The sequence below is a fragment of the Anomaloglossus baeobatrachus genome, chromosome 4 (genome assembly GCF_048569485.1).
Source record: "Anomaloglossus baeobatrachus isolate aAnoBae1 chromosome 4, aAnoBae1.hap1, whole genome shotgun sequence".
Classification (NCBI taxonomy): Eukaryota; Metazoa; Chordata; class Amphibia; order Anura; family Aromobatidae; genus Anomaloglossus; species Anomaloglossus baeobatrachus.
Window position 1 is genome coordinate 23,228,873 of NC_134356.1, and position 27,463 is coordinate 23,256,335.

Consider the following 27,463-nt stretch of genomic DNA (forward strand, 5'->3'; position numbering starts at 1 on the left):
TTTTTTTCGGTGTTTGTGTTTGTTTACTTTCACTTACAGATTAGTGATGGGGGGTCTCATAGATGCCTCCCATGACTAATCTAGGACTTAGTGGCAGACGTGGGCTGCCATGAACCCCTTATTACCCCGATTGCCACCGTATCAGGGATAAAGTGCTGGGATTGTCACATCTAAAGCATGCAGTAATGGGGGGGTCAGACTTCTGTTGATCACACAGAGGGTCTGACATCCAAATCAAGGGGACTCTGCAGACATGATGCTGTTGATGGATCCTTTTCCTGAAATCCACTAGTCCAATGTTTCTGGCTTTGTCGAGGTGACACAGGGGTTAATCTCTGACGTGGATGGATGTGTCCGTGCTCTGCTGGAAGTGGTCAGGGATGAGGAATGGATTGAAGCAGGAGGCCGACATTTTCCATTTTGCCTCCACCTGCAGCGCAGCCTCCGAGGCCGGGGACTCTCCGGCTCCGACATTAGTGACATGAATCCAATAGAAAATGTAGTTACACGGAGACGGCGAAATCAATGCTGCATTAAAAGCCGGAGCACGGAGGGAGCGCGGCGCACATTCATAGAAGGAGAGGTATCGAGCCGGAAAATGGCCTCTACTGCCTAAAGAAAGGACGCTCCGCAGGTCACAGACTCCATGCAATGAGCGCACGTAAAACGTCACCTCAGTGCCAGCATGTGTGCCATATATATAACATGGCCGATCCCATATCCAGCCGGCCCGGGACCGAACTAGTCCGGCTCTTCCTAGCACTGCTGCAACTTATTGTCAGGTCTCTCCATCTTGTGTACATAGACAAGTCTTTTCTCTGAAACGCGTGAAACTTAGCTAGATGCGATTGAGTCTGGGTAGCATGAATCGCTGGGTACGTCCCTCTTAAAAGGGAATTGATCGTTGAAATTATGGTATTCTTGCTTTACATCAAAAGGGCTTTACAAGCAAGGACATCGCCGCTTGTAAAATTGACCCTAAACCAACCATACATTGAATTATCAAGAACGTCAAAGAGAAAAAAAGGTACAAAAGATTCTGAATAAAGACTTCAGGGACCAGTGTGCAACACCTCCCCGGCCTCCCTGAACCAGCATCTGACAACTCACCGGCCTCCCTGAACCAGCATCTAACAACTCCCCGGCCTCCCTGAACCAGCATCTGACAACTCCCCGGCCTCCCTGAACCAGCATCTAACAACTCCCCGGCCTGCCTGAACCAGCGTGTGACCACTCCCCGGCCTCCCTGATCCAGCGTGCGTCAACTCCCCGGCCTGCCTGAACCAGCGTGCGACAACTCCCCGGCTTCCCTGAACCAGCGTGCATCAACTCCCCGGCTTCCCTAAACCAGCGTGCATCAACTCCCCGGCCTCCCTGAACCAGCGTGCATCAACTCCCCGGCCTCCCTGAACCAGCGTGCATCAACTCCCCGGCCTCCCTGAACCAGCGTGCATCAACTCCCCGGCCTCCCTGAACCAGCGTGCATCAACTCCCCGGCTTCCCTGAACCAGCGTGCGTCAACTCCCCGGCTTCCCTGAACCCCTGAACCAGCGTGCATCAACTCCCCGGCCTTCCTAAACCAGTGTGCGACAACTCCCCGGCCTCCCTGAACCAGCGTACTACAACTCCCCGGCCTCCCTGAACCAGTTGCGACAACTACCCGGCCTCCCTGAACCAGCATCTGACAACTCTCCGGCCTCCCTGAACCAGCATCTGACAACTCCCCGGCCTTCCTGAACCAGTGTGCGACAACTCCCCGGCCTCCCTGAACCAGCGTACTACAACTCCCCGGCCTCCCTGAACCAGTGTGCGACAACTCCCCGGCCTCCCTGAACCAGCATCTGACAACTCTCCGGCCTCCCTGAACCAGCATCTGACAACTCTCCGGCCTCACTGAACCAGCATCTGACAACTCCCCGGCCTCCCTGAACCAGCATCTGACAACTCTCCGGCCTCCCTGAACCAGCATCTGACAACTCTCCGGCCTCACTGAACCAGCATCTGACAACTCCCCGGCCTCCCTGAACCAGCATCTGACAACTCTCCGGCCTCCCTGAACCAGCATCTGACAACTCTCCGGCCTCACTGAACCAGCATCTGACAACTCCCCGGCCTCCCTGAACCAGCATCTGACAACTCTCCGGCCTCCTTGAACCAGCGAGCGACACCTCCCTGGCCTCACCAAACCAGCGTGTTTCAACCAGCGATTCAGCAACAGAGTGATTGAATCCTCTGTAGCGGCAGAATGCGCTTGTTGCTGCTGTTTTTCCATATCCGCCACTTTCAGGAATAAGGCGTTAACAGGTTCCATATTGGTGCCTCAAAAGTCCTGCAGAATATATAGAAACCCCCCAAATCCAAAACTGAATGGGAAGAAAGCTGGGAAGGGAAACTCACAAACTACCTGCCGGGAAAAGCAATAAAGATAATTCAGCAAGAATATCCTTGACTGACGAGCTGGGACTCCAAACATCCATACATCCAGGAATATAGCCAGTAATGAAGGCAAGTGCATGGAGAGGATAAATAGCCACTCTTAAGATGTCATAGGGCAAACACAAAACGAGGAAGAGAACACACATGAATAGAAATAAAAAGGAAAGGAAAGACAAGAGAACCATCAGCAATAGGAAAGAGACAAAACAGGGTGTGGTCCAACAGGGGCCACACAACCAGATATGACCGATCGTACCCCCACATAACACTGCCAAATACATCCCACTTAAGGGTATGTGCGCACGTTGCTTTTTACCTGCTTTTTACCTGCTTTTTTGCTGCTTTTTCTTCTGCGCTGTTTAATGCCAAAATGGATGTGTTCTTCTATTCAAGCAAAGTCTATGGGAATTTGGGTTTCTTGTTCACACTATGTTGTTCAAAATGCTGCCTTTTTGTGGCAGAACTTTGGTCAAAAACTCAGCTTTGCAGTGCAAAACCCAAATGGCAAAAACAATTGACATGTTGCTTCTTTGAAAAGCTGAGTTTTTGACCAAAGTTCTGCCACAAAAAGGCAGCATTTTGAACAACATAGTGTGAACAAGAAACCCAAATTCCCATAGACTTTGCTTGAATAGAAGAACACATCCATTTTGGCATTAAACAGCGCAGAAGAAAAAGCAGCAAAAAAGCAGGTAAAAAGCAGGTAAAAAGCAACGTGCGCACATACCCTCATACTGCCATATATGTCCCATATGATACTGCCATACATGTACCAGATAATACTGCCATATATGTCCCATATAATAGTGCTATACATGTCCCAGATAATACTGCTTTACATGTCTCAGATAATACTGCCATACATGTCTCAGATAATACTGCCATACATGTCCCATATAATACTGCTATACATGTCCCAGATAATACTGCTATACATGTCCCATATAATACTGCTATACATGTCCCAGATAATACTGCCATACATGTCTCATACAATACTGCCATATATGTCCCATATAATACTGCCATATATGTCCCAGATAATACTGCTATACATGTCCCAGATAATACTGCCATACATGTCCCATATAATACTGCTATACATGTCCCAGATAATACTGCTATACATGTCCCATATAATACTGCTATACATGTCCCAGATAATACTGCCATACATGTCTCATACAATACTGCCATATATGTCCCATATAATACTGCCATATATGTCCCAGATAATACTGCTATACATGTCCCAGATAATACTGCCATACATGTCCCAAATAATACTTCCATACTGTACATGTCTCATATAATACTGCCATATATGTCCCAGATAATGCTGCCATACATGTCCCAGATAATGCTGCCATATATGTCCCATATAATAATGCTATACATGTCCCATATAATACTGCTATACATGTCCCATATAATACTGCTATACATGTCCCATATAATACTGCCATACATGTCTCAGATAATACTGCCATACATGTCCCATACAAATACTGCCATATATGTCCCATACAATACTGCCATATATGTCCCATACAATACTGCCATATATGTCCCATATAATACTGCTATGCATGTCCCATATAATACTGCCATACATGTCCCATATAATACTGCCATACATGTCTCACATAATAAGGAAGGGAAAAGTGATCCTGAGTCGCCTTTTGATTGTATGAATATGGGTTTATCTGTGTTATTGGTAGACATGGAGGCCACACTGGGGTCACTGGGACCGCCCCGGACTACAGAGGGCTACTGTATACAGCTGCCATCTAGAGGTATATATTCTATAGCGCAAGACCGCACCGCAGGATACTGGTAATGTAAGATATGTACCAGCAGAATAGTGAGTGCAGCTCTGGAGAATAATATAATAATATAGGATGTAACTCAGTATATACACAGTCACTGCACCAGCAGAATAGTGAGTGCAGCTCTGGAGTATAATACAGGAGGTAACTCAGGATCAGTAATGTAATGTATGTACACAGTGACTGCACCAGCAGAATAGTGAGTGCAGCTCTGAAGTATAATACAGGAGGTAACTCAGGATCAGTAATGTAATGTATGCACACAGTGACTGCACCAGCAGAATAGTGAGTGCAGCTCTGGAGTATAATACAGGAGGTAACTCAGGATCAGTAATGTAATGTATGCACACAGTGACTGCACCAGCAGAATAGTGAGTGCAGCTCTGGGGTATAATACAGGAGGTAACTCAGGATCAGTAATGTAATGTATGTACACAGTCACTGCACCAGCAGAATAGTGAGTGCAGCTCTGGAGTATAATACATGATCAGTAATGTATTGTATGTACACAGTGACTGCACCAGCAGAATAGTGAGTGCAGCTCTGGAGTATAATACCGGAGGTAACTCAGGATCAGTAATGTATGTACACAGTGACTGCACCAGCAGAATAGTGAGTGCAGCTCTGGAGTATAATACAGGAGGTAACTCAGGATCAGTAATGTAATGTATGCACACAGTGACTGCACCAGCAGAATAGTGAGTGCAGCTCTGGAGTATAATACAGCAGGTATTGGGGGGTGTATATATATATATCACCGCTGTCTTTCGTGCAGGTATAGATTGGGTAATTGCCCTGCACGGTGGAGAATCTGTGAGCGGTGACAGTATCTGTACAATGGCTGGATCCAGTCGATGCGGTATTGATCGCGGCGGTGAGATACGAGCGCTGATCAATGAGAATGAAATAAGAGGAATCTGCGGTTTTGTTGGTGACAGACGAGGTCTCCGCAGTCGCATGGTGCGATCTCCGGGGCCGAGGCTCATTATAGGAGTGTAATACACCAGTGACATCTATAGGGGGCGCTGAATAACTGTTCATACATTACAGTCAGATTGGAAACTAGTGTAATTAGAATTTGCCATTCAGGACTCTGGGAAAGATGGGTGATAAATAGAATTGCTATTTCCGCTGTATGTTGTGCGGTGAGGATTTACCTCTTACAAATCCCGAGCTCTCCTGGATGTCAGATCACCGGAGCACAGAGCAGCTCCAATTAAAATGACATTCTGAGCTGCACGACGCTGCGAAATCCCCGCGTGTTTATCCTCACACAGCCACCGTAGCAGGAGATTGTGTGAGGTGGAAGGAGAAAATCCGCACAGGCGCCAGGAGTGTGTATAATGCATGCGACATGAGGAGATCGATGGGGAGGGTGACTGACCGATGAGGAGAGCACTGACCGATAAAGAGGGTACCGACCGATGGGGAGAGAACTGACCGATAAAGAGGGTACCGACCGATGGGGAGAGAACTGACCGATAAAGAGGGTACCGACCGAAAAGGGAGGGCACCGACCGATAAAGAGGGTACCGACCGAAAAGGGAGGGCACCGACCGATGGGGAGAGCACTGACCGATAAAGAGGGTACCGACCGATGGGGAGAGAACTGACCGATAAAGAGGGTACCGACCGATGGGGAGAGCACTGACCGATAAAGAGGGTACCGACCGAAAAGGGAGGGCACCGACCGATGGGGAGAGCACTGACCGATGGGGAGAGCATTGACCGATGAAGATGGTACCAATCGATGGGGAGAGTACCAACCGTTGGGGAGAGCACTGGGGAGCAATGGGGAGGGCACCGACCAATTGGGAGAGCACTGACTGATGGAGAGGGCCACTGACGGATGGGGAGAGCACTGACCGATGAAGAGGTTACCGACCGATGGGGAGGGCACCAATCGATGGGGAGAGCACTGACCAACGAAGAGGGTACCGACTGATGGAAAGAACACCGACCGATGGGGAGAGCACTGACCGATGAAGAGGGCACCGACCAACGGTGAGACCACCAACTGATGGGGAGAGCACTGACCGATGGGGAGGGTGACTGACCAATGGAGAGGGCGACTGATCAATAGGGCGGGCTCTGACCGAAGGGGAGGGTGACTGACTGATGGTGAGGGCGATTGAACAATGGGGAGGGTGCTGATCGATGAGGAGAGCGGCCGAAATATCAACCGTGGAAGTCACAAAATCACCTGAACAGCATTGCTGTACTAGACCAAATAAGACCTTCTCTGAGAGGCCATGTGAGATACACGCGTGTGGAGTCCCAGGGGCTCGTGGCTCCACAGCGCCCCCCTGTGGCAGGCAGCATTAGGCCTATTCATAGGGGATACGGTAACGGATCCATCTGTGTATCTGTTTGTAACCACGTCTTATCTGTACCTGTACTTCTGACATAATACCTGTAAATCCCCTCTTGTATACAGTGTATTATCTCGTGTGCCCTTAAGGCGATTAAATATATAATTTAATCTTGAGCTGTTTCTTTTATCTCAATCCACCAATCCCATATTTGTGAGTTCAGCTACCTGGACTGTTTTCTGGCCCGAAATAGTCCTGCTAATAGACCAGGCCTATATCTAATGAGGAACTGGTGGCAGACTACCGCCTTCTACCGTACCGGCAGAATCCTCCTCCACTGGGGCTGGTGGAAAGTTCCTGTTGGCCTGTCAGGGTTGTGGGAAAGCTGGGTGTCGACCCGGAGGTTGCACGATCTGCTCGGTTCCCCTTCCCGTGCCTCCCTGAGCCCGCGGGAACAGGAGGTGTTAGTCTGCATTGCACCAAGCGGACCTTACGTACCCCTGTTGGCGGAAGTGACTAGGTCGTATCGCGTGGCACTGACGTATTAAAATGGGGTGGGGCAGTGAGGTGCGGTTTCGTCACAGACCGAGCAGAAGGATCCTGAGTAACTGACAATGATGTAATGTGGTGCCAAAATAAAAGTGCCATAAAGTGCCCAATAATAGTAGTTCAGTACAGTGCAAAAATAATGGTGCAATACAATGGTAAAATAATAGTTCCATAAAGTGCCCAATAATAGTAGTTCAGTACAGTGCAAAAATAATGGTGCAATACAATGGTAAAATAATAGTTCCATAAAGTGCCCAATAATAGTAGTTCAGTACAGTGCAAAAATAATGGTGCAATACAATGGTAAAATAATAATTCCATAAAGTGCCCAATAATAGTAGTTCAGTACAGTGCAAAAATAATGGTGCAATACAATGGTAAAATAATAGTTCCATAAAGTGCTCAATAATAGTAGTTCAGTACAGTGCAAAAATAATGGTGCAATACAATGGTAAAATAATAGTTCCATAAAGTGCCCAATAATAGTAGTTCAGTACAGTGCAAAAATAATGGTGCAATACAATGGTAAAATAATAGTTCCATAAAGTGCCCAATAATAGTAGTTCAGTACAGTGCAAAAATAATGGTGCAATACAATGGTAAAATAATAGTTCCATAAAGTGCTCAATAATAGTAGTTCAGTACAGTGCAAAAATAATGGTGCAATACAATGGTAAAATAATAGTTCCATAAAGTGCCCAATAATAGTAGTTCAGTACAGTGCAAAAATAATGGTGCAATACAATGGTTGGTGTAATACAGTGTCAAACTATTAGCGTTATAAAGTGCGTAATATTAAAGGTACAATGTGGTGCTAAAATAATAGTGCAGTGCCCAATATTAGAGGTTCAGTACAGTGCAAAAATAATGCTGCAATACAATGGTAAAATAATAGTACCATAAAGTGCTCAATATTAGTGGTACAATATAGTGCCAAATTAATAGTGTGATAATATTATAGGTGTGATGCATTGGCAAAATAATAGTGTCATAAAGTGTCCAGTATTAATAGTGCAATATAGATAGTGCTGTCATGTGCTAATAAAAAATACTGAAATACAGTGGAAGAGTCGATAATTGCAGTGTGAAAATACTAGTATGATAAAGAGCCAGATAATACAGGTAAGAATGGCAACTAAAACCAACTGGAACAGTACAGAAGACAGATAGTAGTGCCATACAGTACCCAATTATAATAGTATTATACAGTGCCAATAAAGTAATATCATAAAGTTTCCTATAATAATAGCACAATACAATGATAAAATATCGCCTAAAGAAACCCCAAAGAGGAGTATAATGCTGTGTGCAAAATAATGCTACAATGCCAGAATAATACAACCATATAGTGCACAATAACAATAGTTCAATGCTGTGCCAATATTGTAATCTTTGTTGGTGGGGCCAAATATTTCCCAAGATGTCTCTAGGGTATCTTAAGAACTTGTAAGAGGCACAATCTGGGCACATCTTAGGTGGGACCCTCATTCTGGAAGACGACATCTTCTGTGGGGGGACAAGGGAAAAGCAGCAGAATTCTGGAGTGCAGCTCTGGAGGTGATTGGAGCGAGGCAGTATTTAGCAGTTGCGGTTTTCTTCGTCTCCTCATTGACCATATTATTTATGTTGTTCTATAGATTTTCTGCCAAGTGTTTGATTGCGGTGGAACACATTGCGGCCCATCTGGCGGTGTAAGGGTCAGTGTGCGCGGTATACGGGAAGCTCTGCGCAGTATACAGATTCTACTGTTGGCGATACACAAGCATATGTTCCTGTGTTTACCATCTCAGCGGAAAAAAAGTCGAAAAGGGGAAAATCTTGATTTCTATTTTGAAGCCTGACATATTGCATTGTGATTTGTAAACTTGACAGCACAGAATGAAAAATCTGAAGACGAAGCCCACCTGTGCCGCGCACGACTACGACGAAGCCCACCTGTGCCGCGCACGACTACGACGATGCTAGGTATACCCGATGGTAGCCATACATGCCAACTCACAGGCCACCACACCTCTAACGTGCCCCATACATGCCCACCACACACATGCACCCTCTATTTCCACAGCCTAAAAAAACGTTCTTTTTAAGGGGTTCCCTCACGTCATTTTCCATTTAGGTGGCCACTCCTGAGTCTGGAGTGGTCACAAGAAGGACTACTTGCTGTACAGTAGGCTGCCCCTCCTTTATACAAAGACTTCTTGGTACAGATCTGATTAGGGATTTTTGTAACATAGCTGGTCACAAAGTAGACAAAAGTCCCCTGGACTCGCTGATACGTGTGCATGGGCATAAATGGTTGCCTGACACCTCATGAGAACATCATCTAAGGTTCAGATACACGACAAAACTTCTGGAGGCTTCTGGAAAAAGTGAGGTCTGCTGGGGGTTGACGATCTTCTCCTAAACCTACCGAAAAGTAGCATTTGTGGAAGGTATTTTGGTGGAGGCAGTGTGAAAGAAGTTGCGGGAAGAATCATGAGGTCCGTAGAGCGCTGTGGAAATTAATGGCGCCATATAACAAGTAAAAAAAGCTGCAGAAGAGTCATAGAGGCGGAGTGGAAGAGGCATGGAGGAGCTGCAGAAGAGTCATAGAGGCGGAGTGGAAGAGGCATGGAGGAGCTGCGGAAGAGTCATAGAGGCGGAGTGGAAGAGGCATGGAGGAGCTGCGGAAGTGTCATAGAGGCGGAGTGGAAGAGGCATGGAGGAGCTGCGGAAGAGTCATAGAGGCGGAGTGGAAGAGGCATGGAGGAGCTGCGGAAGAGTCATAGAGGCGGAGTGGAAGAGGCATGGAGGAGCTGCGAAGAGTCATAGAGGTGGAGTGGAAGAGGCATGGAGGAGCTGCGGAAGTGTCATAGAGGCGGAGTGGAAGAGGCATGGTGGAGCTGTGGAAGCGTTATAGAGGTGGAGTGGAAGAGGCATGGAGGAGCTGCAGAAGTGTCATAGAGGCGGAGTGGAAGAGGCATGGAGGAGCTGCGGAAGAGTCATAGAGGCGGAGTGGAAGAGGCATGGAGGAGCTGCGAAGAGTCATAGAGGTGGAGTGGAAGAGGCATGGAGAAGCTGTGGAAGTGTCATAGAGGCGGAGTGGAAGAGGCATGGTGGAGCTGCGGAAGTGTCATAGAGGCGGAGTGGAAGAGGCATGGAGGAGCTGCGGAAGAGTGATAGAGGCGGAGTGGAAGAGGCATGGAGGAGCTGCAGAAGAGTCATAGAGGCGGAGTGGAAGAGGCATGGAGGAGCTGCGGAAGAGTCATAGAGGCGGAGTGGAAGAGGCATGGAGGAGCTGCGGAAGAGTGATAGAGGCGGAGTGGAAGAGGCATGGAGGAGCTGCGGAAGTGTCATAGAGGCGGAGTGGAAGAGGCATGGAGGAGCTGCAGAAGAGTCATAGAGGCGGAGTGGAAGAGGCATGGAGGAGCTGCGGAAGAGTCATAGAGGCGGAGTGGAAGAGGCATGGAGGAGCTGTGAAGAGTCATAGAGGTGGAGTGGAAGAGGCATGGAGGAGCTGCGGAAGTGTCATAGAGGCGGAGTGGAAGAGGCATGGAGGAGCTGCGGAAGAGTCATAGAGGCGGAGTGGAAGAGGCATGGAGGAGCTGCGGAAGTGTCATAGAGGCGGAGTGGAAGAGGCATGGTGGAGCTGTGGAAGAGTTATAGAGGTGGAGTGGAAGAGGCATAGAGGCGGAGTGGAAGAGGCATGGAGGAGCTACGGAAGAGTTATAGAGGCGGAGTGGAAGAGGCATGGTGGGGTTGGGCTTGGGATATGGAGGAGTCATGGAGAAGGAGCATGGATAGGAATTAGAAGAGTTATGGAGTGGACAGGAACATTAATGGAGGGGTAGAGGAAGAGGCATGGAGAGAGAGTGTACGAGGCATGGATGGGGGACTGGAAGAGTTATGAAAGGTGAGTCGAAGAAGCATGGAAAAGGTGTAGAAGAAGCTTGAAGGTAGAGTGTCAGAGGCATGGTGGAGGTATAGGGGGTTGTGGAATAGTCATTGAGGTGGAGAGGAAGAGGCATAGAGGGGTTGGGCTTGGGGTGGGGATAAGTCAAGGAGGAGGAGAATAGATAGGAATTTGAAGAGTTATGGAGGAGGAGAGGAACATTCATAGAGGGGGAGAGGAAGAGGCATGGAGGGTCTGTGCTTGGGTTGTGGAGGAGTCATGGAGGAGGAGCAAGGATATGAATTAGAAGAGTTATGGAATGGAGAGGAATATTAATGGAGGAGGAGAAGAAGATGTATCGAAAGGGATGAGTTATGAGAGTGGGGGGAAGAGGAAGAGTTATGGAGCGGAAGCACAAGAGGCATGGAGGGAGAGTAGAGGAGTTGTAAAAGGCGAGTTGAAGAAACATGAAAAGGGTGTAGAAGAGGCACTGTGGAGGTATAAGGAGTGGTGGAGTAGTCATAGAGGTGGAGTGGAAGAGGCATGGAGGGATTGGGCTTGGGATGTGGGGGAGTCATCGAGGAGGAGCATGGATATGAATTAGAAGAGTTATGGAAAAGGAGAGGAACATTAATGGGGGTTAAAGGAAAAGGAAGGGTTACGGAGAAGGATTGTAGGAGGCATGGAAGAGTTATAAAAGGAGGGTCACACAAGCAAGGAAGGGGTGTAAAAGGCATGGAGGAGAAGTGGAAGAGGCATGGAGGGGTGTGGAAGAAGCATGGAGGTGGAGTGTAAGAAGCATGGAGGTGGAGTTTAAGAAGCATGGAGGGGTGTGGAAGAAGCATGGAGGTGGAGTGTAAGGAGCATGGAGGGTTGTGGAAGAAGCATGGAGGTGGAGTGTAAGGAGCATGGAGGGGTTGGGGTGGTGGTGTGGAAGAGTCCTAGAGGAGGAGTTAGAATAGCATGGATGGTGTCAGAAAAGCTATGGAGGAGAAGAACATATATGGAGGAGGAGAGGAAGAGGCATAGAGCGGGTGTGGTGGTGTGGAAGAGTGATGGAGGGGGATGCATGGAGGGGAGTTGAGGACTTATGTAAGCGGAGAGTTTCAAAAGTGGAAAAGTCATAAAGGGGAAATAGAAGAGACTTGGAGGGGGTGTAGGAGCACGTGGAGAGGGCATGAGAGAGGCATGGAGCGGGAGTAGAAGCAGATCAGATGTAATATGGACTGAGAATGTAGGTAGGGCTAGGTTGCAGACCTTGTGGATGCTATGGGCACCTTGGCGACAGTCTAGACCCGGGCCCTCCTGCCTTGGGTGTCAAAGCGTGGCATCCTATTGGGGTGTATGGGGGTCTCTAGTACGATCTTGGGGCAGGGCCGCCTCTCCTCTGTATACAGCCGGACTTCTGCTATAACAGTTAATGTTGCCAATATGTCTACGGGCAATGAGGTACGGGCCATGGGCCCTCTGCACATCCTAAAGGTCCAAATGCTCAGTTCACCCCTAACCGGTCAGGGGATTTACCATCAAAAGTCTTTGATTAGAAAATATGGGGGTCCTTTAGATGAGACCCTCCACCAACGTCGAGGACAGGAGGTCACAGGCTAATTTTAACGAAGGGTTGATCGTGTCGCGGCCCAATCTGCATTAATGGATCCCGGCCTGGTTTTAGTGGAGGGGTGGTCGTAGCTCCTACAACTGTCCCCTCAGCTGTTGGCGTCCGGACCCCACTAATGAGGCCTCGGGCTGTATCCGGCTGACAGGCCACTTTAGGGAGGTTTATTGCTGAGGTTAACGCTGACATTTACACCATAAATTCCCATTTAGTTACAGTGAACCGGTTAATTCTGCCATTATTGATGAGCGGCCGATGCGGCACCGGCGCCGGTTCTATCGCTTCATAATTAATGATTCCGCTCTGATACTGTTTGGGTTCAAGACTCATATTGAAGAGTACAAAAATAAATATAAATAATCAGGTGTCACCATGGAAACTGTGGTTGCTATGGTAATTGACTGATTTTTTTTTTCCAGGATTTTTATTTCTGTCTTATGAAAGGACGGGCTGATAACTTTATCTGAAGAGTTTTCAGAGTCACCGATGTTTGGGATTTTTTTTATACATTTATACCACTATATATATAGTATACAATATACACTGAACACTCACATGAACCCAACACTTGTGTTTTTTTATCCCATTTTTCAGGAGCTGAACTCAAAGATCGAAGACTTTTTCTATGGACATAAAAGGCCTTTTTCTCTCAAATATCGTTCACAAATTTGTCTAAACCTGTGTTAGTGAGCGCTCCTACTTTGTGGAGATAATCCATCCACCCCATAGGTGTGGCATATCAAGATTAGAAAGCATGATTATTGCACAGGTGTGCCTTAGGCTGGCTAGCATGATTATTGCACAGGTGTGACTTAGGCTGGCCAGCATGATTATTGCACAGGTGTGCCTTAGGCTGGTCAGCATGATTATTGCACAGGTCTGCCTTAGACTGGTCAGCATGGTTATTGCACAGGTGTGCCTTAGACTGGCCAGCATGATTTTTGCACAGGTGTGCCTTAGGCTGGCCAGCATGATTATTGCACAGGTGTGCCTTAGGCTGGACAGCATGATTATTGCACAGGTGTGCCTTAGGCTGTCCAGCATGATTATTGCACAGGTGTGCCTTAGGCTGGCCAGCATGATTATTGCAGAGGTGTGCCTTAGGCTGGACAGCATGATTATTGCACAGGTGTGCCTTAGGCTGTCCAGCATGATTATTGCACAGGGGTGCCTTAGGCTGGCCAGCATGATTATTGCACGGGTGTGCCTTAGGCTGTCCAGCATGATTATTGCACAGGTGCGCCTTAGGCTGTCCAGCATGATTATTGCAGTTGTGCCTTAAGCCTGCTTTATATGTTGCAATTTCGCATACGATATCGTATGCGATTTGCAACGCCCCCATCGTATGTGCGGCACGTTCAATTTGTTGAACGTGCCGCACAAACGATTAACCCCCGTCACATGTACTTACCTTCCATACGACCCCGATGTGGCCGGCGAACGTCCACTTCCTGGAGTGGGAGGGACGTTCAGCGTCACATCGACGTCACGCGGCAGCCGGCCAATAGAAGCGGAGGGGCGGAGATGAGCGGGACGTAAACATCCCGCCCACCTCTTTCCTTCCGCATTACCGGCTGGGAGCCGCAGGACGCAGGTAAGATCTGTTCATCGTTCCCGGGGTGTCACACACTGCGATGTGCGCTACCCCGGGTACGATGAACAATCTGACGTTCAATTCTAGAGGAATGAACGACGTGCGGGCGATGAACGTTTTACCGTTCAATCGCAATCGCATGTAGCTGTTACACACTGCAATGTACCTTACAATGCCGGATGTGCGTCACTTACAACGTGACCCCGCCGACACATTGTAAGATACATTGCAGCGTGTAAAGTGAGCTTTAGGTTGTATAGCATGATTATTGCATAGGTGCACCTTAGGCTGGCCAGCATGATTATTGCACAGGTGTGCCTTAGGCTGGCCAGCATGATTATTGCATAGGTGCACCTTAGGCTGGCCAGCATGATTATTGCATAGGTGCACCTTAGGCTGGCCAGCATGATTATTGCACAGGTGTACCTTAGGCTGGCCAGCATGATTATTGCACAGGTGTGACTTAAGCTGGTCAGCAAGATTATTGCACAGGTCTGCCTTAGACTGGTCAGAATGGTTATTGCACAGGTGTGCCTTAGACTGGCCAGAATGATTATTGCACAGGTGTGCCTTAGGCTGGACAGCATGATTATTGCACAGGTGTGCCATTGGTTAACCACAATTAAAGGCCACACTAAAATATGCATTCTATATGCCTCAAGAACAGGGAGGGCACCAGCTTAAGTTGTATTTATAAAGGTCCTTATTGGAGTCTAGATGTATGTGGTGGAGAGGGACGCTCTTACACTTCAAAATGACTCAAGTACATGAAGGGCACCAGTTCAGGTTGGATTTCTGAAGGTCCTTATGGGAGTCAAGATGAATGTGGAAGACAGAGGCGCCCTTAAGATTCTATATGCCTCAAGAACAGGGAGAGCACCAGCTCAAGTTGGATCTATGAAGGACCTTATGGGAGTCTAGATGTTTGTGGTAGAGAGGGACACACTTAAGCTTCGACATGTCTCAAGAGCAAGGACACTAGCTCAAGTTGGGTTTTCAAGTTCCTTATTGGAGTTTAGATGTATGTGGTAGAGAAGGACACACACTTGTATATGCCTCAAGTTCATGGAGGGCACCAGCTTAAGTTGGGTCTGTAAAAGTCTTATGAGCGTTTAGATGTATGTGGTGGAGAGGAACAGGTTAATACTTCTACCTGTCTCAAGAACATGGAGGGCACCAGCTCATGTTTGTTCTATAAAGGTCCTTATGGGAGTTTAGAAGTATGTGGTGGAGAGGGACAACCTTATGCTTCTTTATGCCTGAAGAACATGAAGGGCAACAGCTCGAGTTGGGTCTATCTAGGTTCTATATTCCTGTGGACTTTTGAGTCCAAGTGTGTGTAGCATGGACATAGAAAATGAGGCATCTTATGGCCCATAATCCATACTTAGTAACTCACCTAGAACATACCAGAAAAAGGTAATACCTCAAATACGCTAAGAAAAGTTGGAAAATGTCCCAGATGTCTCCCAAAACTTCTTGGAGAGCAGTTGTAAATAATGTCAACCCAAAGCATATTTTGGGGTGTAGATTGGATAGATGTGAAAACAAGTTCTAGGGGGTCCAGGTGTACGGTGGTGGTCCCTGAGGCTTCAAAATAGCTTATAACCATAGTGAACCAGACCTCAAGGTAAGTTTATGGTCTTTTAGTGTTGTAGAGATAGGTCCTGATCTACTGTGCTCACGGACAGGTTGAAAAATCTGCCATGTACCACTCTAAACCCTTCCAAAAGGTCTCCGAGAGCAGCGTTCCTCCAAGATTTTCGTTTCCATGACTTCTAGAGGCAAATTCAGGAGAGAAAACTGAAGACTTGGGTGTGGGCACCACCTAAAGATTAATCTAAACCCTATTGGACCAGGTGTATAAAGGTAGACTGAAGCTTCTGCAAACCCCATAATTATGGTGGGCACCAGCCCAGATTGAGTTTATGTAGGTCTTTAGGGATTTAGGTGTGGAGAGGTGGACCCAACATCTTCTGTTTAATGAGCAAAGTCTATAGACTATGGGTCTAGGTGTATGTGATCGAGAAGAACATCCTGTGGCTTTGATCTCGCCTAAGAACATGAAGAACATGGTGGGCTCCACTCATGTCTAAACACCATTAGGCTTGAGGGTACAGGTGTACATACTTTGGTCCCATAAATATGATGGTCACCAAAGTTGTATCAGTCTCCATTCTTCAAGGTTAAAGTGAACCGCTTCGGTGGTCTTCTTCTCTTCACCATAGTCTTCCTCTGCCCCATTCATGAAGGACTCAGGCTCCATGAATCCTTCCATCACGCTGTTAGGATTTCCTCAAGGAAAGTGAGAAGGTCCAGAAGACGCCCCATAGCTGGTGGATCATCGGAGGGAACATTGTACAGCAAAAATTATCTGGGAACTTTATGGTACATGATATCGGGGCGTCATACAAGGTGAGGATGCCACGATGAGATGTCAACCAAGAAAATGTACATGTCCTTCAGTTTCCTATGGCGAAATGCACATTGCTGTACAAGGAAACCCCAACTATCCTCTAACAAGATCCCCCACTATGACTACCAGCTGCCTAAAGTAGCTACACAGTGGGGGTTGTAGTTGGCCCCGGTAGCAGGAACGTTGTGTGTCAATAGGAAGGTGTATTGTGGGCTCCCCCTAGTGGAGCGCAATGTGAAGCAAGAGCAGATTTCCTCGCTCTGGATATCCTACAAATGAAGCCGAAATGTAGGGTCAGGCAGATCTCCTGAGATCCCCGCTCCTCGCTCCTGCTGACGTCTGTGAAGAGCGAAAACGAAGAGCGGTGGGGAATCTGCAGAGTGTTTATACAGGGTGTCAGAACTGAGTGAGGGGTCCGGTCTACAGTCAGTTATGTGCCTGGTCTGGGGTCTGTATTACTATATGAGCCTTACCAAGTGCCTGCATTTATATAGGGTGTCTATTTATTTTGGGGTTGTCATTTCGAGGTCCGATATGGTGTCTGCTCTAGGGGCTGGAATTAAGTTAGGGGGTCTGTATTAGTTACGGGGTCTGGTCTGGGGTTTGTATTAGTTAGGGGGTCTGGTCTGGAGTCGTTATTAGAGGGTCTGGTCTGGGGTCGGTATTAGGGGATCTGGTCTGGGGTCTGTATTAGAGGGTCTGGTCTGGGGTCTGTATTTGTTAGGGGATCTGGTCTGGAGTTGTATTTAGAGGGTCTGTATTAGTTAGAGGGTATGGTATGGGGTCTGTTCTAGTTAGGAGGTCTGGTCTGGGGTCTGTATTAGTTAGTGGGTCTGGTCTGGGGTCTGTATTAGGGGGCCTGGTATGGAGTCTATATTATTTAGAGGGTCTGGTCTGAGGTTTGTATTAATTGAGGGGCTTGGCTTGGGGTCTGTATTAGTTAGGGGGTCTGGTTTGGGGTCTGTATTAGTTTAGGGGTCTGGTCTGGGGTCTGTATTAGTTAGGGGGGGTCTGGTCTGGGGTCTATAGTATGGGGTCTGGTCTGGGGTCTATAGTAGGGGGTATGGTCTGGGGTCTGTATTAGTGGGTCTGTTCTGGGGTCTGCATTTGTTAGGGGGTCTGGTCTGCAGTCTGTATTAGGGGGTCTGGTTTGGGGTCTGTATTTTTTTGAGGGGCCTGGTGTGGGGTCTGTATTAAATAGGGCGTCTGGTCTGAGGTCTGTATTAGTGAGGGGGTCTGTCTGAGGTCTGTATTAGTGATGGGGTCTGGTCTGGGGTCTGTGTTTATTAGGGGGTCTGGCCTGGGGTCTGTATCAGGGGACCTGGTCTGGGGTCTGTATTAGTTAGGGGGTCTGGTCTGGAGTCGTATTTAGAGGGTCTGTATTAGTTAGAGGGTATGGTATGGGACTGTTCTAGTTAGGAGCTCTGGTCTGGGGTCTGTATTAGTTAGTGGGTCTGGTCTGGGGTCTGTATTAGGGGGCCTGGTATGGAGTCTGTATTATTTAGAGAGTCTGGTCTGAGGTTTGTATTAATTGAGGGGCTTGGCTTGGGGTGTGTATTAGTTAGGGGGTCTGGTTTGGGGTCTGTATTAGTTTAGGGGTCTGGTCTGGGGTCTGTATTAGTTAGGGGGGGTCTGGTGCTGGTCTGAGGTCTATAGTAGGGGGTATGGTCTGGGGTCTGTATTAGTGGGTCTGTTCTGGGATCTGTATTTGTTAGGGGGTCTGGTCGGGGGTCTGGTTTGGGGTCTGTATTTTTTTGAGGGGCCTGGTGTGGGGTCTGTATTAAATAGGGCGTCTGGTCTGGGGTCTGTATTAGTGAGGGGGTCTGGTCTGAGGTCTGTATTAGTGAGGGGGTCTGGTCTGGGGTCTGTGTTTATTAGGGGGCCTGGTCTGGGGTCTGTATTAGTTAGGGGGTCTGGTCTGGGGTCTGTATTAGTTGGGGGGGTCTGGTTTGGGGTCTGTATTTATTTGTGGGGCCTGGTCTGGGGTCTGTATTTCCTCGGATGACCTTTTCTCAGCTGTATATGGTTTTGGACCCCCTGCAGATAAGTCTGTTTTTTCTTGCTTTGTAACGACAGGAGATGACGCCTTTTAGTTGACTCAGTTTTATTTTCTTGCAGATTTCGCACTTGTGATAAAACACACGGACACATTGTTTAGTTTATTAGACGCCGACACGGCTCTAAACCAATCGGATTATTCGCTGACCAGGACCCCTCTCGTATTTGTCTCAGTGTCGCACGTGGCTTTGTTTTGCACCCAATCTCCTATGAAATCATGGAGTTCCCGCAGCCACCACTAGAGGGCGCTCCCTTTACACAGATTTATACACAGCATTGACTGTATGCGTCTCTATATGTTAGGCTCCCTCTAGTGGTGGCCGAAGGTAACAGAATATTATCACCTGCTTCAAAGAAGTGAATCATGGGAATTATGCGCCCCCATTATATGTTACCCCCACTGGATTATTGGGCAGTGCTGGCATGACACCGGTGGTCCGCCTGGTCTACAGTACATACGAGGATAACCATACAGACAAGATATAAACACCCCCCGACCCCGCTCCCCAGCCCGAAAGATAATACTAGGAAAGTCTACATCTCCGCTCTCCGGCTACGGAAAGGTGAAAGCTTCGCTCCTCGTGTTTCCTAACACAGTGTTACGGTTTAAAAAGAAATCTGTCCCCTCCCCCCCTTTACCGAAAACAAGACTACAGAGTACTGCGTACGTCCCCCCGGCCCCTCCGCTACTACAGGTAGATAATTTGTTATGCCGTCTTGTGTCTGGCACCGCGGCCCCCGGTGTTGTCGTCTTGATGGGCTTCCCTGTCGGCCATCAGTCCACCATCTTGTCCTGTTTCTTCCCTTCCTTTTTCTTCTTTTTAGACTCTGTGGGACAGAAAAAAAACAGGATATTATAAATTCTTCAAAAACAGTTAAGAGGTTAATAGCAGCATCCCTGGTGGTCTAGGGCAGTAAATGTTAATATATCAGCATCTCTGGTGGTCTAGGGCAGTAAATGTTAATATATCAGCATCCCTGGTGGTCTAGGGCAGTAAATGTTAATATAGCAGCATCCCTGGTGGTCTAGGACAGTAAATGTTAATATCTTAGCATCCCTGGTGGTCTAGGGCAGTAAATGTTAATATAGCAGCATCCCTGGTGGTCTAGGGCAGTAAATGTTAATATATCAGCATCCCTGGTGGTCTAGGGCAGTAAATGTTAATATAGCAGCATCCCTGGTGGTCTAGGGCAGTAAATGTTAATATCAGCATCCCTGGTGGTCTAGGGCAGTCAAGGTTAATATCAGCATCCCTGGTGGTCTAGGGCAGTAAATGTTAATATATCAGCATCCCTGGTGGTCTAGGGCAGTCAAGGTTAATATCAGCATCCCTGGTGGTCTAGGGTAGTAAATGTTAATATATCAGCATCCCTGGTGGTCTAGGGCAGTAAGGCTTAATATTAATGTCCCTGGTGGTCTAGGGCAATAAGGAATTATGTCAGCATCCTTGGTGGTCTAGTACCATCAGAGAGTAATATCAGCATCCCTGGTGGTCTAGGGCAGTCAAGGTTAATATCAGCACACTGGTGGTCTAGGGCAGTAGGGATAATCTCAGCATTCCTGGTGGTCTAGGGTTGTACAGGTTAACCTCAGCATCATTGGTGGTCTAGAACTATCAGGGACTAATATCAGCATCCTTGGTGGTTTATGACAGTCAGAGTTAATATCAGCATCCTTAGTGGTCTAGGGTATCAGCATTCTTGGTGGTCTAGTACCATCAAGAATTAATATCAGTATCCCTGGTGGTCTAGGGCAGTCAAGGTTAATCTCAGCATCCCTGGTGGTCTAGGGTATCAGCATTCTTGGTGGTCTAGTACCATCAAGAATTAATATCAGTATCCCTGGTGGTCTAGGGCAGTCAAGGTTAATCTCAGCATCCCTGGTGGTCTAGGGTATCAGCATTTTTGGTGGTCTAGTACCATCAAGAATTAATATTAGCATCCCTGGTGGTCTAGGGCAGTAAGGGATAATCTCAGCATCCATGGTGGTCTAGGGTCGTACAGGTTAACCTCAGCATCATTAGTGGTCTAGTACCATCAGGGAGTAATATCAGTATCCCTGGTGGTCTAGGGCAGTCTACAATAGTAAGAGGTTCCTCTCTGCAGCCCTGATGATCTAGGGCATTAAGGGGTTAATATTGGCATCCCTGGTGGTCTAGGGCAGTAAGGCTTAATATCAACATCCCTGGTGGTCTAGGGTATCAGCATTTTTGGTGGTCTAGTACCATCAAGAATTAATATTAGCATCCCTGGTGGTCTAGGGCAGTAAGGGATAATCTCAGCATCCATGGTGGTCTAGGGTCGTACAGGTTAACCTCAGCATCATTGGTGGTCTAGTACATCAGGGAGTAATATCAGTATCCCTGGTGGTCTAGGGCAGTCTACAATAGTAAGAGGTTCCTCTCTGCAGCCCTGATGATCTAGGGCATTAAGGGGTTAATATTGGCATCCCTGGTATTCCATGATAGTAACAGGCTAATTTCAGCATCCTTCATGGTTAATTTCCGCCTTATTGATAATCGGGGGGTCCTAAAGGGTTAATATCAGCATCCCTGGTGGTCTGTGGTTGAAATGGACTATTTTCATGTAAGACGTTACAGCAAAGGGTTAATTTGTGTCCCCCTGGTGGGCTAGGGCTGTCAGGGGTTATTGTGATCATCGCTGGGGGTCCCATTGGTTCATTTCTCTTCATGGCGTCCACATGGCGATGCAGCATCCCCCCTCCTCCTTCTCTGTGTCAGTCTCTACTGTCATCCTCGCATTATATTCACTAACCAGGAAGTTAAAAACAAGCCGCGCCGCTAGGAATCATGGGAGTTTTCCCCTCAGACATTTCTATCAATGTGAGAATATTCCATGAGGGATGTTTGCATTATGCAGCCCAGCAGGATCATTAATGCAGGCGGGCGAGGAGAAGGAATAAATATGTATATATGTGGCCCCCATAGTGTGAGGTGACAGGTGGGCAACGGAGGGGACACCATTAATTCCGCCTGTTTTCAGCGATTCACCGACTGTGACCGTGTCAAGTGGACGAGAGCCCAGAAAGCGCGAGGGAGTCAGAGCAGAGATCCGAGGCCTTCACCGGGACGGATCCACTCAGAATTCAGGATGTCGTGTCACTCATCATTGCCATGCTACGCGAGGAAGACAGCAGCAGGCGGCCACTGGGGGAAGCAGGTCACGGCGCCACTTCCTCCCTTCACTGCTTTTATTTACCCTCTTTTGTGATTTTTCGCTTTTTTATTATCTGTACAGATGTGTCCTTCTTTAGCGTTGCCCTTGGCTCAACGTATCCCGAAATGCGTGACATCAACAAGATTTCACAACATGCCATGAGACGTTTATGCTGTCGGTGGTTATATGTGACCACATAGTGGTTGGGATGTGGGTTGCTTACAACTTTTCTGCTGGGGACAGAATATAGGCAGAATCAGTCTCCTTCCACTACTGGCAACTGGCAGAATCAGTCTCCTTCCCCATCTGGCAGCTTACAGGAACAGTCTACTTCCCCCTCTGGCACTTTAATCAGTCTCTTTCCCTCCTCTAGCAGCCCATAGAATCACTCTCCTTACACTTCTGGAAGCTGACAGAATTACTCTCCTTACACCTCTAGGAGCTGACAGGATCAGTCACCTTCCCCTTCTGGCTGCTGACAGGATCAGTCTTCTTCCACCTCTAGCAGCTGACAGAATCAGTCAACTTCCCCCCTCTGGCAGCTGACAGAATTAATATCCTACTACCTCTGGCATCTGACAGAATCAGTCTCCTCTTACCTCTTGCAGCTGACATAATCAGTCTCCTCCCCCCTCTGTCATCTTACAGAATCAATATGATAATACCTCTGGCAGGTGACAGAATCAGTCTCCTTCCAACTCTAACAACAAAACCAGTCTCCTTCCCCTCTGTGTCAGCTGACAAAATCAATTTCTTACTACCTCTGGCTGCTGACAGAATCAGTATCCTTCCCCCTCTGGCTACTGACAGAATCAGTCTCCTTCCACCGCTAGCAGTTGAAAGAATCAGTCTTCTTCCCCTCTCTGGCAGCTGACAGAATCACTTGTGGCGCCCTGGGTAAGCCAGGACGTCACAGGTACTGCAACAACACACCCCACACCCCGGTTAGGAACATCAAAGTCAGACACAAATCCTTGTTGCCTACCTCCAGGGGCTAATGTCCACACCAGGTGGGGCGGAGCCAGGCGGTTGGCTCTTCCCACTGAGGAGTTCACAGTCCTGGAGGCAGGAAAAGGGGGGAGTTGAGGTTCCGTTAGGGAAAGTGAAGGAGTGGAAGTAGTAGTGGAGGAGCTGGAGCAGACTGACCGTGTCCGGGTACGTGGCCCGGGCACCTGAGAGCAAGGTTGGCAGACGGTGGTGACCGTCTGCAGGAGAGGCCGATTGACGCACAACCGTAAGGACCGGGGACGGGCGGTGGCCCGCCGGTACCGGATCGGGGAGCGAAGAGAAGCCAGCACCTTTCGGCAGGGCCTACGGACCCTGACCAGGCTTGGAGTCGCCGTTAAACCGGTCAAATCCGTCAGCAACGGGAACCTCCGGGGTTTCCCAGCAGTAAAGACCCGACTGAAGGCAACCGCTCAACCGTGAAGGGAAATACAGCTACCGCCACAGCTAGAGTTCCCAGGGCCAGAGCCTGCAGGCAAAAAGGGGCTCCTCTTTCAACCACACCGCTGGGGAGCGGGCTACCGGTGGGAAGCCATCGGGCCTGAAAACACAACCAAGGTGCAGGGAGAGACAGTCACCGCCAACCTACCGGGAGTGATCACCGCAGCCGTCTGTGGGACCCGTCCATCCAGCCGTCTGTTTTACCAGAGACTCCGTCTACGTTACTGGCTGAGTGAGTACCACCGTGCCGTCTGGCACCGCGCTGCCCCCGCGACCCTGCACCTCGCCAAACCCCGCTATCCACCCTCCAGTCAACATCACCGGGCCCCGGGACTACCAAAAGTCCCCCTATCCACGGAGGGGAGAGAACCATCCCAGCTGCTCCCTGTCATCGCTCCCGGGATCCCCGTACCGAGCAGCAGTGGTGCCCCAACCTCACCACATACCGTGGGTGGCGTCACAAACCGACATCCCAAACCCCAACAAACCACCCCTTTCACTCACGGGCGAGGAGCGCCGCTCGAGTCCCCGGGATCCGGCCCACCGCTCGAGCCACTGAGGAGCAGCAGCAGCGCTGGACCCGAGCGTTAGCGAGCGCCGCGCCCCGCCGCCCGCGACAACTTGTCGTCATGAACAGGATCTTACCGTTCTACCGCCTGGTAGAAGTGCGCCTTGTGTCCCGCCGGAGGTGTCCGGACGAAAATTTTCAGAAGCCGCCATCTTGGGCGCGAAAAGTTCCCCACTCGAGCGTCTTCCCGAGCAGTGGAGGCGCGAAAGTCGAAGCTCCGCCCCTGAAGAGGAGGTGCCGGAAAGAAACCAAGGGGGCACGTATGGCGGCTGGCCTCATGTAGATTGCGGCTATAAAAGCAGGGACGCCAGGACTCTGCGGCCATCTTTTGGTTCCTGGAAGAGGCCGCTGCTAAGATGCTGAATCCGCCCGGCAACCCCGTCGTCCCCGCGCCCGCACCTGGTACCGCGACGTGGGTGGAAATCCGGACCGTCCTGCTAAGCAGCTGTCTGCAGGCCCGTGTGCAGCTCCTCCTGGAGGAGTGGGAGGCCGACATGGCGGACGTCGTGGCAGCTATACGGAGACGCGAGGTGGAGGAAGATTTGGAGGAGCGGGTAAGAGACCCACGCCCCTGTATTCCCAAGGGATTGGCCGCTGCGGCTGAGGGGCCCGGCCTGCACCCGCTCACCCTGCTGCCTCCCCCGCTACCCGTGTTAGTTGCTGCCGCCCCGCCACTAGGCCCGCTACCCGCCCAACCGGTAGCGGTACCCTGCCCGTCCGCCCAGGCGGACCGACCTGCAGCAGAAGCCCGTGACCGTCCTGAGCCGCTTCCCTGGAAGCTACCGAAAACCGCGCCCATCAGTGGGAATGCACCGGAGGCACCTGCAGTGAACGTTACTAGTCCCGTACCGACCCAGGCAGCCCATCCCGTGCAGGAGGAGGCGGAGGTCAAGCGGGAGAGGATCCCTGTGCCCATCCCCCACGCCTCGGCTGAGGCTGCGCCGGGTCGCTACTGTGAGGCAGCACCCCAGGCCATGACACCGCGGGACCTTACACCCAGAATGCCAGTAATAGGCAGCGTAAAGGAGGTCTCGCGGGGCCCGACCCGCGCGCAGGGGCTTGCAGCAGCCCCTTACTGGTACAGGGAGCCGACACCGCTGGGCCAGGAGATTGCGGAGAGGGAGAAGAGGAAGGCGGAGCTGGTAGCCCGCACTATTAGAGAAAAAGAGAGCCTCCGCAGGGCCACCTTCCGAGTACGGGGCCCGATCCATGAGGGGCAAGTGAGGAGATTTGATGTCCGTCGGGGGTACAGGTTCATATATGAGCCGGGCCTGGAGGCCCAAGTACCAGCCCAGCCCCCTCCTCCGGCCGACACCGTGGATTTCAAGTGAGTCAGCGGTCCTCCGCCGCAAGTTGTCCCCGTTGGGACCACCAGTACCGTTATGTGACCGAATGATAAGAGAAAGTAATCAACCGAACTGTGACCAGATTAGCACCGTGATTGAACCGGCCGTTGCCGGCAACTAGTCCCCGTTGGGACTTTCTGCACCGTTGCATAAGGAACTGCTTACGGACAAGCCCGAGAACTTGCAGGGCAACCACAAACTAGTGGCATGTAAATAAAATGTTGGCTAATACCGTTACCGCCTCCGGAGAGGCAGATTGGAGGAAGGGCCCGCAGTGGAGTAGGCTGGGGCCCGGCCACCACCTGGACCAGTGGCCATCCTTCGGGGGTCAGGGGTCCCCCATGGACGTGGGTCCCCTGAAAGGGACCGTACCCGCTCGGGCAATTTGGTTCTGGACTGGGGCAAGGGGTGCTGCCCACTTCTTAGGGGCAGCATCAGGGCCAGGTTGTTTGGGCGGGGGGAGAGCGGAAGATGTAAGTTTAATAAACTTGACTGCCGTTTAGTAACGTTAAAGTACCGTGCCTCCCGTAAGGGAAGTTTTATGAAAATGCTTGTGTTTTACATGTTTTACCGTTTTTCTACAGAATTGAGAAAATAAAACCTGTGATGGACGGGCAGCCCGCGGACGGTCTGTGTTTAACCAAGGGGGAATGTGGCGCCCTGGACAAACCAGGACGTCACAGGTACTGCAACAGCACACCCCACACCCCGGTTAGGAACATCAAAGTCAGACACAAATCCTTGTTGCCTCCCTCCAGGGGCTGATGTCCACACCAGGTGGGGAGGAGCCAGGGGGTTGGCTCCTCCCACTGAGGAGTTCACAGTCCTGGAGGCGGGAAAAGGGGGGAGTTGAGGTTCCGTTAGGGAAAGTGAAGGAATGGAAGTAGTAGTGGAGGAGCTGGAGCAGACTGACCGTGTCCGGGTACGTGGCCCGGGCACCTGAGAGCAAGGTTGGCAGACGGTTGTGACCGTCTGGAGGAGAGGCTGATTGACGCACAACCGTAAGGACCGGGGACGGGTGGTGGCCCGCCGGTACCGGATCGGGGAGCGAAGAGAAGCCAGCACCATCCGGCAGGGCCTACGGACCCCGACCAGGCTTGGAGTCGCCGTTAAACCGGTCAAATCTTTCAGCGACGGGAACCTCCGGGGTTTCCCAGCAGTAAAGACCCGACTGAAGGCAACCGCTCAACCGTGAAGGGAAATACAGCTACCGCCACAGCTAGAGTTCCCAGGGCCAGCGCCTGCGGGCAAAAAGGGGCTCCTCTGGCAACCACACCGCTGGGGAGCGAGCTACCGGTGGGAAGCCATCGGGGCCGAAAACACAACCAAGGTGCAGGGAGAGACAGTTACCGCCAACCTACCGGGAGTGATCACCGCAGCCGCCTGTGGGACCCGTCCATCCAGCTGTCTGTTTTACCAGAGACTCCGTGTACGTTACTGGCTGAGTGAATACCACCGTGCCGTCTGGCACCGCGCTGCCCCCGCGACCCTGCACCTCGCCAAACTCCGCCATCCACCCTCCAGTCAACATCACCGGGCCCCGGGACCACCAAACGTCCCCCTACCCACGGAGGGGAGAGAACCATCTCAGCTGCTCCCTGTCATTGCTCCCGGGATCCCCGTACCGAGCAGCGGTGGTGTCCCAACCTCACCACATACCATGGGTGGCGTCACAAACCGACATCCCAAACCCCAACAAACCACCCCTTTCACTCACGGGCGAGGAGCGCCGCTCGAGTCCCCGGATCCGGCCCACCGCTCGAGCCACCGAGCAGCAGCAGCCGCACCGGACCCGAGCGTTAGCGAGCGCCACACCCCGCCGCCCGCGACACACTCGCCTTTCCCTCTTCTGTCAGCTGACAGACATAATCAGTCTCCTGCTCCCTCTGTAAACTGACAGAATCACTCTTCTTTCCCTCTTCTGGGAGCTGACAGAATCAGTCTCCTTCCCCCTCTGTAAGCTGTCAGAATCAGTCTGCTTCCCCCACTTGCAGTCACTTTTATTTGCCTGCAAAAAGAGTTTTTTTCAGCTACACTGCCATGATATTGGAGAGGCTCTGTTCCTTTAATGACTAGCAGGACAAAAAGCTTTTTCAGGTGGCTGCCCTGCAGAATCTGGCTATGGGGAGAGTAGCTAAGCATGTGTCCCCGAGCACTCACCTCAATAGGTGGATGCGCACACTGTTATGCACTATGAACACCAGGTGGCACCATTTTGTTTTATGTTTATTTATGAGATCTCTGTA

General features: G+C 50.0%; 1 protein-coding gene across 2 annotated transcripts in view; it reads right to left on the bottom strand.

The window, feature by feature from the left end:
* Positions 1–18,709: 18,709 nt before the first annotated feature.
* The window catches only part of PTN (pleiotrophin), a 62,663-nt gene continuing 53,909 nt past the window's right edge, over positions 18,710–27,463 (bottom strand). For both annotated transcript variants that reach the window (XM_075343830.1, XM_075343829.1), the window contains one exon: positions 18,710–19,508. In XM_075343830.1, coding sequence (XP_075199945.1) covers positions 19,456–19,508 — 53 coding nt within the window. In that variant the 3' untranslated portion in view covers positions 18,710–19,455. The remainder of the gene's footprint in view (positions 19,509–27,463) is intronic.